The sequence below is a fragment of the Podarcis pityusensis genome (assembly GCF_964106645.2).
Source record: "Podarcis pityusensis genome assembly, chromosome: 1".
NCBI classification, from domain to species: Eukaryota; Metazoa; Chordata; class Lepidosauria; order Squamata; family Lacertidae; genus Podarcis; species Podarcis pityusensis.
The window spans coordinates 12,385,257-12,399,731 of record NC_138028.1 but is presented as its reverse complement, the minus strand read 5'-3'; the positions used below and the strand labels follow the sequence as shown (position 1 = coordinate 12,399,731).

Here is a 14,475-nt window from a genome sequence, read left to right as displayed (position 1 = left end):
TGAGGGAACCGCCAGAAGGCCCTTGGAGCTGGACCTCAGTGTCCCAGTTGAACGATAGGGGTGGAGACGGTCCTTCAGGTATACTGGACCGAGGCCATTTAGGGCTTTAAAGGTCAGCACCAACACTTTGAATTGTGCTCGGAAACGTACATATGTTCTTCTTTCCCTTTTATCTGTGGGTGGATCTACACTCATGTTTTATAACGTTAAGAAAGAGTTAAGGGATGATTTTCAAAAGGTAAGGGTCACATTACGTTTTGCTAAGGAGGTTAACAAAGCGTTAGTAAATGTGACACCAGAGGGTGCTGCAGAGCAACCAGGAACCAGGCAGTAAGGGGAACTGCTGTTACAGAGGAATAACAATAAGGTAATGAATGTAATTTTTGCAGTATGCCCTGTGACGTTTTAGAACGGCATAGGCAATATCGCTCTAATGACGTTTAAAAAGGTCAGTGTAGATCCAGCCCAGCTCTTAGTACAATGAACTGCATTTAACGCAAATCAAAGAGAAAAAGGGAGGTCAAAATAAGGCAAACCTTCTAGTTGTTTCTGGACTCTGCGGAGCTCCTTCAAAATAGAGCTGATTTCCTAGTAATAAAGAACGATATGTTTAGTAATTCAAACGCTAAAGGGACTGAGAACGCGTTTATTCTATCAGTGAAAGCAATTTCTGTCTAGCTCCAGATCTGTTCAACTTCCCATATTAAAACATAAACTGGGGCAAAGTTTCTAAATTAGCCTCTCTTTTTTCTGTTTAAAGGTTTTTAAAGTCACATTTGGTTTTTGAAAGCTTCACCCCACCTGCCCTCTAGTAGTAGTAGTAAAACTCAATATTTTGACCTTACAAATGTCATTTGTAAGAGCAGCCATGTACCAGTGCCCTTTCAACAAAAAGAAGTGTGAAAAAAGGAGACAAAATTAAGAACCAAAATCTGTAACGAGCCAAGTTTCGAGATTTTCACTTCAGATGCACATTTCAATGAATGTAACAGAAGAAGAGGCTGCCTAGTCCAACATCATATTCTCACAGTGGCTGAAAAGATGCTTAGGGGAAGATCTTGAAGGTGACAGCACTTTCTCCAATTGTGATTTCCAGTAACTGATAATCAGAGGCATAATCCTCTTATGAAGTCACTCAAGTTGGTGGTTATTACTACATCTAGTGGAAGCACTTTCCATAGTTTAACGATGTGCTCCATTAAGAAACTGCTTTCTTCTGTCTGTCCTGAACTTTCCAAAATTCAGCTTCGTTTTGCTGGTTGTCCCTGAATTCTCGCATAATTTTATGCACCTCTATCATGCCCCCCCCCCTTGCACTCATTCTAGTGCCCTGCATTCATCTCAACTGTGCCATCAATAAATAAAAGAAGGAAGGTAGGCTTGCGCATGTAAGTCTAAGGGTTGAAGATCAACAAAGTCTTCTTGTAAAACTAAGCACACAGTACAGGACAAACATTCCCCACCTTGTTTGAGGTCTTTAGAATTGGCACTTCATTTTCAGAGTTAATCTTGGCCTCCATCTCCTCCCATGTCCGCTCAGTATTCTGGAACAGAATTCTGACACACAACATAAGACAATGTTTTGTCAAAAAAAGGGAACATGCTCAGGAATCATTGTCTCCAATACAGTAATAAACTAGGGTGAAGAACCTGTGGCCCTTTTGGTCTCCACTCTCTCTCTCTTTTTTATTATGTATTTTATCTTCTTCTTTTGTATTTGTATGCTGTGAATCACCCTTAGATCGTTGGGTGAAGGATGGTCTACACATTTAATAAATTATAAATTAAATGAAATTCCCATCAGGCCCAAGCTGATGATGGGGGTGATGGGAGTTGTAGTCCAACAACAACTGGACAACCACAGATTCCCCCACCCCTGGCATATAGATTTCTACCTCCCACATCTGCCTGTCGATGCATTAAGATCATCCTTAGTTACGGGAAAGGAGATTTCAATGAAACATCAGGAAGAACTTTCTGGTGGTTAGGAGCTGTTCGCCAGTGGAATGGTCTCCCTCGGGAGGTTGTGGACTCTCCTCTTCCTTGGAAGTTTTTATCAGAGGTTGGATGGCCACCTGTCATGTGTGATCTATTGAGAATCCTGCATTGCAGGGGGTTGGACTAGATGACTCTTGGGGTCCCTTCCAATTCTATAATTCTATGATTCTATCAAAGACCGTTCTCTGAGCCCCCCTGCATTCTGAAGTCAGGGGCAATGGGAGGGAGGCAGCAGTTCCAATGTAGGCTTCTAAATGAGCCCACAGAAACTGTATTATAAAGAGAGGGAGGGATTAACATGTATGACAACCTGCTACAGTGCACATTCAGAAGGCCTCATGGAGAATGTGCAAATAATATTTCCTCGAGGAGGAGGAGGAGGAAGAAGAAGAAGAAGAAGAAGAAGAAGAAGAAGAAGAAGAAGAGTAGTAGTAGTAGTAGTAGTTTGGATTTGATATCCCGCTTTATCACTACCCTAAGGAGTCTCAAAGCGGCTCCTTTCCCTTCCTCCCCCACAACAAACACTCTGTGAGGTGAGTGGGGCTGAGAGACTTCAGAGAAGTGTGACTGGCCCAAGGTCACCCAGCAGCTGCATGTGGAGGAGCGGGAAAGCGAACCCAGTTCACCAGATTACGAGTCCACCGCTCTTAACCACCACATCACACTGGCTCTCGAATTGTCCACATTTCCCTGTCAATATACAGTACATCGTCTCCAACAGGCCTTGGGAAATGTGCAGATCTTGGCAGAAAAAACCCTCGCTATTTGAATCAGTCATCTCCTCCGGACCAGGAGCCTGGGGTAGCGTGCAACAGGGTTCCTCCACAGCTTCACCACTGTGAAGTTTAGACTGAGGGCATCCACTCACTTCATTTTCTCCGCCAGGTTCTCTGTGTGTTCCCGGATGGTGTGGGATAACTGGGACACTGGATTCAGCATCAAGTTGTCAAAGATTACCTGAAACGCAACACCACAAACAGCAACATTTCCTTTTTTTCAAAAAAAATTATTGATTTTCCAAATTTATAACAAACATAAACAGACAAACAAACATAAATCCTAACTGTAATAATTCCACTTTTGTTAACATTGTTAAGTGACTTCCTCGAATCTCCCTGGCCGAGTTTCAATGTATATCATTGTAACAGTTTTCCAAAACTAATTTCTCATAAAATTTACTTAGTCGATTAACATCTTTCTTTCTTTTCATATTAACTTCAAACATATTATTCTATAACATCACATATTTAAATCCTAAGCCAATCTGGTACTTGCAAGTATTTCTATTTAAGTTATCTTCGCAACATTTCTTTCTGCAGAAGCTGGTGTTTATCAGAAGTGATACTACAACAGGATTAGACCTCTGCATTTGGAGGATATATTCATGGTGTTTTCCCAAATGAAACAATGTTTTGTGTTACTAACAGGGAAGGGATCAGGTCTACTTGTAGAGCAGCAGTTCTCAACCTATGGGTCCCCAGATGTTGTTGGACTACAACTCCCATCATCCCTGAGCTCTGGCCTTGCTAGCTAGGGGTGATGGGAGTTGTAGTTCAACAACATCTGGGGACCCACAAGTTGAGAAAGGCTGTTGTAGAACTTCACTGGCAGATTATAACCTGATATGATAAGTGCCAATGGGCTGAATACAAATGGTTGCATGGGAAGCTTGGTGTATACTTTTAGAACTTCATAGGATCCTAGCCAATGTATTTTTTTTCACACAAGCTGGTTTTAATCTGCTGAAGCTTCCTGAAGTCTTTCCATGATTTTAAAAACAATTAAAAAATAATAATCACAAAAAAGGCTACTGCTTGATCAGCTAAACTGAAACAGGGATGGGAAACCTGTGGCCTTCTAGATTATGCTAGATTGCAACTACCATGATCCCTGACCACTGGCTCATGTTGGCTGGGCTTGATGGTATACCTGAAGGAGCATCTCCACCCCCATCGTTCAGCCCGGACACTGAGGTCCAGCGCCGAGGGTCTTCTGGCAGTTCCCTCACTGTGAGAAGTGAGGTTACAGGGAACCAGGCAGAGGGCCTTCTTGGTAGTGGCACCAGCCCTGTGGAACGCCCTTCCATCAGATGTCAAATAAATAAACAACTATCTGACATTTAGAAGACATCTGAAGGCAGCCCTGTTTAGGGAAGTTTTTAATGACTGATGTTTTAATGTGTTTTTAATCTTTTGTTGGAAGCCGTCCAGAGTGGCTGGGGAAACCCAGCCAGATGGGTGGGGTATAAACAATAAATTATTATTGTTATTATTGTTATTGTTATTGTTGTTGTTGTTATTATTGTTGTTGTTATTATTATTATAGTCCAGGATCTAGAAAGTCACAGATTCCCCATTCATGAATTAAAACAAGCTCCTGATAAATGAGGCACAATTCATTTATTTTTGAATATTTGCTCCCAGATGACTGTCTAATACTAATGTGCTGTTCCCAAATGACTGTCTACAACAGTGATTGGAAACCTCCAGGTCCATGGGCCTGATTAGAACGCGAGACCTTCCCATTTGCCTGAGCCATGCCCACCTTCCCTACATGCCCTGGGGATCAGCTTGCCTAGAGCTGTGCTCTATGCGACCTCAGGTGACTGACAGGTGGGTAGCCCTGTAACTGCCAGCTTTGACAACCTGGTGTTAAACTATCTGTTGCGTGGCTTGTGAGCACACTTGACAAGAACTTACCTCTTCCCTGTTTCTCATCCTTGTTTTCCTTGTGAGATCCTCTTCTCGGCTGTCATTCATATTTTGGTCATAATCGTGGAATCCTGTTGAGCCAGGAGGCACCTTCTGGTAGTTCAGGCTTGCTTCTGGTATGTGCTGAACCAGCTTTGAAATACATAACGAACGATGAGAGAATTTATTGTATATCGCCGTTCGGGACAGAGGAATAAAAGTGTAGGGTAAAGCACATAGATCAGTGATGTCCAAACTTTTTTCAAAGAGGGCCAGATTTGATGACATGAAGGGCCATGAGGGCCGACCAAAGTTGTTGACCTTTTTTTAGGATAGAAGTTGTTGACCTTTGACCTTTTTTATGATTTTACCCCAAAGTTGTTGAGTTTAGGATTGAACATGTTGAGGGTATTTTTTGGATTTTACCCCTGGAAATAAACTGCCACAGGGGATGGATTAAACCATCCGGCAGGCTGGATTAAGCCCCTGAAACAGACTCTGGGCATGCCTGACATAGGTGAACACGACGCCCTGCTTCATCTAGGCCAAACTACATGTTACATGTGTCCCAGGGACATTCCTCTAGTTCTTTCCCTCTTTAATGCGTACAAGTACCCTCCATCGCACAGCCTGTTTTCCCGCCCCAGTTCGACAACACCAGCTACAACCGCAAGAAAAACTCATAATGTGATGGTGTCCCATCACAGGTTGAGTAGGGAAGAACAGATTATCGATGCAGCGACACTTTCAACAGCATTCCTATGTCATGCGTCTTTTCAGCCTTAGCCATTCCAAAATCTTGAGGCCTTTTCCCAACGCTCCCATTAGGTTTAGTCAAAATTTCACTATCAAAATAGCACAAAGGCATTCTGCACACCTTTTTCTATTCAGCTCACTGCTCAGTTAACCCGTTTCCCAGGCAGTTCTTACGCTTGTTTGCATCTCTCCAGGGATGGAAGGAAAAAATGTGTTCAGTTCGCAATTTAACATGGAGCTGCCCAACTCGCCCTTTCCACGCAAATACGCAAAACGTGACAACCAGCCGTTCACCAAATTTTGCGGAGCAGCTCTCCCAGCAGCAAAAAATGCTTTCTTAAAGAAGTGTACATTGGGGAAAGCGAGGTGACAAAACGGTTCTATCAGTGCACAAGAAAGCATCAAATTGGGGGGGGGGGGAGTGCTTGCAAACAAGAAAAGTGTGTATTAGGCAAAATTGCATAGGAAAAATGTGTACATGAGGTGAAAGGGACACCAAAAATGCCTACAAATTTTCATGTGTTTTTTTTTTTTTTTAATGTAAACTGATGTGAAAATGGGGATAAACAAATTGACAAACGTGAAACAGAGAGAAACCAAAACAGACAGATCTGCACATCCCTACATCGCAGCTGAACTGGGCGAAGCCAGCCATGTGGCAGGCAAGCATGCTCCCAGTCTGCACATGCTTGTTGTCATGTATTAATAGCGCATATCAACTTAGGTTACCGTGCGCATAAACCTAAGGAACATACAACCCTTACCATTTTTCAAAAAATGCCCTTCGCATTGCAGGGGGTTGGACTGAACAGCCTTTGGGGTCACTCCCAACTATACAATTTTGTGATGCAGGAACATGCAGAAGAGGGAAGGGGGCTGCGCCCAGGGACCACGGGCTCTGCCTCCAAATCTCTGCGTGTTTGGTGGGAGGTCTGAACGAGAGGCCTACGTGGGTGCAGTGCTAGGATCCTCAAAGCAGTTTGGGATCCGTATTGTGCAGGGTTGCAAGCCGTGTGAAGGAAACAATGCGCATACAAACAGCCGGCTCTACTGTTAGGTATAGCTGCCTCAAGTGGCAGATGCTGGGACCGGTGTGTGTGTGTGAAAGACACAGCTCTGTGACCACACAGTCTGGCCTAATCTGGCCTGTAGAGCTTAGGTGCAGCGATGGACACTGTCTGGTCCCCAGCGCTGAAGTACCGTATTGGCCCGAATATAAGCTGCACCTTTTTTTTTCCAAATTCCAATTGTGAAAAGTTAAAGTGCAGCTTATATTCACAATCTTACACTGTCAGCAAAGCGATGCAGCTCACCCCACCACCACCAGCAGGAAGCAGCCTGGGAGTGTGGGGCAACGGCGCCTAGCCCATCTAACGCTCCCAAGCCTCCCCCAAGCCGCCGAATTGTAAAGGTGTGGCTTATTTGCAAGTGCAGCTTATATTCGGGCCAATATGGTAGTACAATTCAGCTGTCAGTCCAGGCAGATTCTCTATATGGAAATTGTCCTTTGTTTCATGCAGTGAAATGGCCCTGGGTATACAGTTATATGCATGCAGGCTTTCAATTCGGAACTTCTACCAAACAAGCAGAAATTGGGGCAGGGGGTAGCACGTTTTTTTTCCGGAATGGAGCTATCAAGTTCACTTCCACAAACCAGCGTTCTGAAAAGCCCAAAAATCAAAGGACAAAGATGTCACAGGCCTGGCATAGGTGAACAGAACTCTAAGTGCATACATGCCATGTAGATGTTGTGTCAAACATACTCGGGTCACGGGTGGGGAAAGTTGGGGCAGGAGCGAGGAGGAATAATCGGCTCCCGATTGCATCTTTTCCTAATTGAACTTCATCTTTAATAAATGTGTAACATAACCAGATCAAAGAAATGCAATTAATGCAATGCTAGAAAATGCAGGGAAGGAAAACAAAGGCAGAGAATGGTAATGCCATAACGATTAGCCAAATAATAATATATTTTTAATTAAAAATACCCTACATCCCTAACTTAAAACATATTAATTTAAATGAGGTTTTTTGTTGTTGTTTTTAAAAAGCAACTTTAAGAGCGCTTTAAAAAGTAGAAATAAGTGGGATGGAAAATGCACCTGAGATGGAATTGCTGCCCGCAAAGATGAATGAGCAATCTGCATTTAAAAAAAGAAAGGAAAAAGAAGAGATAGAGAGAGATCAATGTTGATCATAAGAGCAACAGAATCTGCACACACATATACAGAGAGGGTGAGCCAAAAGGCAAAAGTACAGAATAATGTAACTGAGAAAGCAAAAGGCAAATCAAAGAAGCGGCAATGTTCTCATAGAAAGTTCAAACATAACATTCAAGCATGCAAAACTGCCTCCTATTGAGTTAGGAGCCATGTTGTCCGGAACTGTCTGTTCTGATTGGCAGAACTGATGGTGTCTCCTTCCCAGCCCTGGTACCCAAGATCCTTTTAACAGGAAATGACACTATGGTGAGTCAAGATTTACGAATCAAGGTATTCTCCAGGAAAAAAATAACCACCATGAATGTATGCAGATTAAGGTATCCTTCTGAAAAATTATGGAAAATAGAAAATTGTGCAAGATATGGCTTTAAGATGGCAGAGACTCTTGGTTGCTTTTTAAAGAGCTGCGTTTAGACACCAAAACTGGACCGGAGCGTACAGAGTGGCACTCAGCAGATGTCCCAAAGCAACAGAGAAAAGCCCTTGAAGTGCTGCTAAAATCTTACACTGAGCATCTTTTAAGAACACTGTAGGGTGATCTTTGGACTTTGGGGGGGGGGGTTTCAATGCTGCAGGCTGCTGGACAGCAACTAGCGTTAAGGGAGGGAGGAACAAATCTCCCCAACTCCCCAAGAGCCAGTGGTGTAGTGGTTAAGAGCGATGGACTCGTAATCTGGTGAACTGGGTTCGCTTCCTCGCTCCTCCACATGCAGCTGCTGGGTGACCTTGGGCTAGTCACACTTCTCTGAAGTCTCTCAGCCCCAATCACCTCACAGAGTGTTTGTTGTGGGTGAGGAAGGGAAAGGAGAATGTTAGCCGCTTTGAGACTCCTTAGGGTAGTGATAAAGCAGGATATCAAGTCCAAATCCAAGTAGACTGACAGCATCAACCATGACCTCTTGTCTCCGGGCTGGTGATGGGAAGGAGGCAGCCTTTATTCTGGGCGGGGGGTGTCCCCGTTTCAGGTCCCAGGGTGAAATCCAAACCCACTTTGTGCCAGGTAGGAGAGGCTGGATTGCACAGAGGCACTCCGCTGGCATAAAATTCCCCATTATGCCCTCCAAATGTGCAGGAGGGGGGCCAGTGCTGTTGGCAGGTTCCCTGCTGCTGGGGGCTGCCAGCCAAAAGCCCCAACGTGGGGGCGGAGAGTGGCTGAGCTGGTCCCACCCACCATCACAGGACGGCATTGGGTTCAATCCAGACCCAATTGCTGCACCATCTCCATTAGTTGGGGTTAGGATTGCACCTATAGCTCAAACAAACAAACAAAACGTTCAGGTTGGGGTTATCATATTTTAACGGTGTTTTCCTTTGAACTTTAACATCTTAGTTCTCCAGCCTTTCCATCAGGTATCCTTATTTATAGAAACAAGATCAAGTCCCATAGTTTACAGACCACCACATGCATCTAGGCCAAGCTTGCTTGTATGAGAGTGGGAGCTACAGGGTTTCTGTTCCACCTGCAAATCATTGCTATTTCAACCAGATTTTAAAGGTGGGAAATTACAGCAGGTCTACAAAGCACCACACACACACACGAAGACTTCTCTATACTAATCTATTTCTATTAATATTTTACTTACAGGCAATAAAAAGTCCATATGGAACTGAGAGATAAGAGGGAGAATGGTTATTTGGCAGCTTCAAACGACAAGATCTGCAAGTAAGTAATTTAGTAACCCAACGTTACCCATTCTCTGTTGGGAAAGTATCACCCTCCCAACTGAGTGCCCCGGGCTCTGCCTTGGTAAATCATAATATACAACCACCAGATGAACATAACGACAGAACTAAGGCATTTCCAGTGGTTTACAGTAGGGGTTCTAAGTCCAGTGTGAGGAGGCCAAGACACTACATATACATGTATGATTATATTTCTACCCTAAGGTCATTGAGCGGGCTTCATGGCTGAGTGGAGATTCGAACTCTCGTCTCCTGGGTCCTAACCCAACCCTCTAACCACTACACTGTGCCAGCTGTATTATTAATTAGCTAAACTTTTCCTGTCTTTGCTTTTAGAGGTGCTGAATTAGATTTGTTGGCAGTACCCTTGAATAGCTATTGTTGCTAAAAGAGGAATTGCTCTTCTCAAAACTGCCTTGGCAGAACAGGCTCCTCCTGCTCAGGAACTGCAAGGGGCAACCACTGGACGGAGGTCTGAAACTAGAGAGATGCAGGGCTGTGCAAGCGAAAGAGATTTCAGTTGCAAAGCAATCACGTTTAATACCTCCCGGTTAACCATGTCCTCTGGGCAGTCCAGAAATTGCATTTCATTGAATTTAAATACAATCACGAAAACAATCAATATAAAAGCAGCACCTACATAAAATGAGCAAAAACCAGTGAACAAAGCAGCATAAGATCAATGCAACAACACTAACAACCGACCGGGGGAAAACAAAGTAGTTGCAAGAACTAAAAACATGAAAAGGTCTCCCTGCTATCACTGAAAATTCCCAATGCAAACTCCAGGCCAACCTCTCTGGGGAGAGCATTCCAGGAACAGGGCACCACCACTGAGAAGGCCCTATCCCTAGTATCCATCCAGCTCACTTCACTAGGAGGGGGAACCTGGAAAAAGGGTCTCCAGTGAGGATCTTATAGTCCGGGCAGGTATGTACAGGGGAGGTGATTCTTCTGGTATCCTGACCTCAAGCCATTTAGGGCTTTAGACATTAATCCCTGTACTCTGAATTGGCTAGAAGCCATTGAAGGTGATGAAACACTGATGTAATGCTCTGATCTCGCCCCAGTCCCCATTAACCACAGTTGCATGGTCCAAGAGTTTTAGTAGTTTTGTTCTCAAGAACAGGAGTCTGTTCCCCCTTCCCTCCCTGTCTCCTCTCTCACTTCCTCCTGTGTTGAATTTCTGGTCATAAACTCCTGGAGGAAGGGACCAATTTGCTCAAACTCTGTAAAGTGCCATGCATGATAATGGCACCATGACAGAGAGTCCAACCAGGAAGAAGTAGCTCTTACTCCCTCCTTAACTGGAAAGATACACGTTGCAGCTTTACATATGAATGTGCATGCAAAATGAATGATCGTGGAGTAGAAAACTTGGATGTAATGTAGAAAAGCTAGCCGGTTACTGAATCTTAGGGAGAAAGGGTGTGTGTTTGTGGGGAGTGCACCATGTCATATAAAAATTGTTATGTACTGAAGTTCTCACCCTGGGCCAGCAGGGGGATACTGTAGATAGTTATGCAAATAAGGGATCGAAAGTGAAGTTCAGTGATTGGATAGTTTTAGAAAATTGTTACAGTTACGTTGTACTGGAGCTCTATATAAGCAGGCTGACTGAACCGTTCAGTTCAGTTCAGTTCAGTTCTGGCCTGTGAATAAACAAGAGCTGTTTGAAGAATCACAGTGTCGTCTGATATGTTCACCCACAACTTAACAAAAATCCCAAAATGAAGGCTTGACTTTCAGTGGGGAGAGCTGACCTTGAATACAGCAGATTTCCAATATCCAGCACCAGAATTCTTTGTGAAAGGGAAACTGATTGCAAAACATAGGGAGGAACAAGATGTAACATCACGACATTGTGCATGTTCCTACCCCAATCTAACAGCAACCAATAACCAGCCACAAGGCATGGGAGCAGAGAAACACAGGGTGTGATGAAGACAGGTCACACATTTCAGGAACCAAGCGTCACTCGGAGAAGAGGAGGAACTGGGCAGGGAACTGCCGTTACCACCACCCCATGCCTGGCATCCCATAGCAGTCCCTGTTCCTGGTCCCCATTATTGGAAGCTGTTGAGAGGGTTGCGGAAATACAGCAGGAGTCTCTGTAACTAAACATTTTGGGGAGAACTGGTTTGGTGTCCCAATAGCTTTTGACCTCATTTTGCTGCAAAAGAAAGAACTAGCAAAAAGGGCATAGGTAGGGTGAGCTAAAGTTAATTTTACTAAATTGAGAGGGCTTGAGAGTGTGGCTTGTGCTTTTCTTCCCCTGCTCCCAAGAAGGAGGAAATCAAGGGGAAGGTAGATGGGCCTTAGCAGGTACAGAATTTCTGACTAACAGGGATAGGGTTGACTGGGACCCTCTGGCTCAGCTTTTCCCAAACTTGGGTCTCCAGCTGTTGTTGGACTACAACTCCCATCATCCCTAACTAGCAAGACCAGTGGTCAGGGATGATGGGAATTGTAGTCCAAAACCAGCTGGAGACCCACGTTTGGGAAACGCTGCTCTGACCTAATGAAGCTTCCTCTAACCTCTGTATTTTGGTTGCATTCACTACCGCATAGGTCTTAAGCCGCCATCTTACCTCTTCCCTTGCTGATATGGTAGAGGCAGGGGTGTTAGGCACAGAACTGTGGGAGGTGCTTGGCCCCGTTCCCGATGAGCTCTGGGAATCTCCATCTCCAGCAACGTCATGAATCTCTCGAGCAAGGATTGCTACGTCCTTCACCAAAGTCTGGCTCAATCTGGAGGAATAGCATGGAGAACTTAAGGACTGAGGAACGTTCAGCTACAAAGCCATCATGCTCAGCCCTTGTCTACATCTTATCTAGACAGGGGATATACAGTGGTACCTCAGGTTACATACGCTTCAGGTTACAGACTCCGTTAACCCAGAAATAGTACCTCGGGTTAAGAACTTTGCTTCAGGATGAGAACAGAAATCGTGCTCCGGCGGCGCAGCAGCAGCAGGAGGCCCCATTAGCTAAAGTGGTGCTTCAGGTTAAGAACAGTTTCAGGTTAAGTACGGACCTCCGGAACGAATTAAGTACTTAACCCGAGGTACCACTGTACTCAAGAAAAAACTGAAACTATAATTCTCACACACACAAATGGAAAGATCCTTGCCCTTGAAAAATGCACAACCCAATTTAATTTTGCAGTTACACTTATTAAATTATGAAATTGCAGAACGTCTATTTTGCTACCTCAGGACAATACAGTGGTACCTCGCAAGACGAATGCCTCGCAAGACGAAAAACTCGCAAGACGAAAGAGTTTTTCGTTTTTTGAGTTGCAAGACGAATTTCCCTATGGGCTTGCTTCGCAAGATGAAAACGTATTGCAAGTTTGTTTCCTTTTTCTTAAAACCGTTAATACTGTACCCAGGGTGCATTGCTTGAAGAGGTGCAGTTGCGACTTGACTTCGAGGAGCAACTCATAGCACGCGGTGTGGTAGCCTTTTTTGAGGTTTTTGAGGTGTGGTAGCCTTTTTTGATTTTCAATGCATTCCTATGGGAAACCGTGCTTCGCAAGACAAAAGAACTCGCAGAACGAATTAATTTTGTCTTGCGAGGCACCACTGTACATTAAAATCTGGTTCTTGCATTATCTCTTCTGTTGTCTTTTCATGTGGGGTTTTAATTGATCATCATTTGTTTCTAACCAAATGATTTATTAATCAACGACATGTAAATAAATTGGAATTTCCCAACACCTTTCTGCGATACTAAATGAAGCGTGAGTTGTCACAATTTGATCAAAACTATCACTTATCATTACATGGAAATGTCAACTGTTAACATTTTCTTTTTAAAATGCCTGATTGGTGCAACAAAGCAGAATAAAGATAATCTCAGAAACTAGGCAAGTGTGCTCTGAATGTTCAGCTTCACTGATGAAAACTGGTCTCCTGAAAATTTATCAGCTGAAACTTTAGTTGATTAATTTACCAGCTAAAGGGATTGAAGGCTGCAGTCCTGTTTTCTATGCAGTGAATAAGATTCCGCAGAAACATGCAAGGTTATATAGAAATACGGTACCTTTCAGCTGTTTCCTTGGAAACAAAAAAGGCACAAGTGAGCTAAAATGGAGTAATATTCAGATCTGCATGACTAATTGAGCGGCTAGGTTTGTCTGGGGCCGAAGCAGTTTCTTCTGATGCCTCAATTACGTGATTAAGCCCAGTGTAAACAAGGGGGACTAATTTCCCTTTGAACCCTCACTTGCTATTCTAGACTGTGCCTCCCTGTTGATTCAGAAGCCGTGGCAGAGGCGGGAGGCAAAGACTGCAATTATGGGGCGGCCTTCTTGCAAAATCCGGCAGAGCACTTTCTGCCCCTGACGCCAGACGGATCACAGGCAAGCATGCAGCCTTAGCTTCTGCAATCTGTGAGAGCTGGCTTCTTAAGCAGAAAGTATTTATAGAACACAGAGAGCTGTGTAATGCTTAAGTTCCTGAAGAGCTGCCATCCCTTAAACACCCAGCTGTGCCATTATCAAGAAGACAACGTACCGCACCAGAATGAGCCGACCGCCAGATTTATTCAGCAACTACAACGGCAAGATTGTCTAACGCAACCTTCCCACAAGGCTTCCCCGTTAACAGCTGTGCAACCTGAACTTTCCCTATGCGTTTTTTGACGCACATGATTTTTTAAAAGGAGAATGCTAATAATATAATACTTAACCTTATTATAGTGTTGAGGGGGATTATCATTATCTCAGTAAGCCTTGCAGCAACCTTTCATATTGGTAAAGAAAGTTGCATTACACTGAGTCAGCCTAGATTGATGCTTACGCTACAATAAATCTGCTTGTTCTTAAGGTGCCAAATGAATAGTTTGGACAGTAATAGTTTGGAGAACAGGCCCTTTTGCTCAAGCACACAAAACCCTTCATTCCTCCCTTTGCATCATGAGCAACCAGGCTTCTAATTAACCATGGTTTCCCAGAACCATGGTTGCTGTCATATCCACAGTGGGTTGAGTCAAAACCAAAACCTATTGTCCTCCCAGACCTACAATTCCCAGAGTGGTTATCAATCAGAGAATCCTAGAATTGTAGACTTGGAAGGGACCCCAAGGGTCATCTAGTCCAACCCCCTGCAATCTCAGCTAAA

At 44.0% G+C, this 14,475-nt stretch overlaps 1 protein-coding gene across 5 annotated transcripts in view; it reads right to left on the bottom strand.

The window, feature by feature from the left end:
* The window catches only part of CEP170B (centrosomal protein 170B), an 87,185-nt gene that overhangs the window by 6,545 nt on the left and 66,165 nt on the right, over positions 1–14,475 (bottom strand). For 3 of the 5 annotated variants that reach the window (XM_081004903.1, XM_081004907.1, XM_081004904.1), the window contains exons 14-20: positions 11,941–12,100; positions 9,250–9,273; positions 7,547–7,585; positions 4,698–4,841; positions 2,867–2,955; positions 1,464–1,557; positions 537–588 (exon numbers count right to left, since the gene is read on the bottom strand). In XM_081004903.1, the coding sequence (XP_080861029.1) occupies positions 537–588; positions 1,464–1,557; positions 2,867–2,955; positions 4,698–4,841; positions 7,547–7,585; positions 9,250–9,273; positions 11,941–12,100 (602 nt within the window). The remainder of the gene's footprint in view (positions 1–536; positions 589–1,463; positions 1,558–2,866; positions 2,956–4,697; positions 4,842–7,546; positions 7,586–9,249; positions 9,274–11,940; positions 12,101–14,475) is intronic. The other 2 variants (XM_081004905.1, XM_081004906.1) reach the window with 2 other exon arrangements.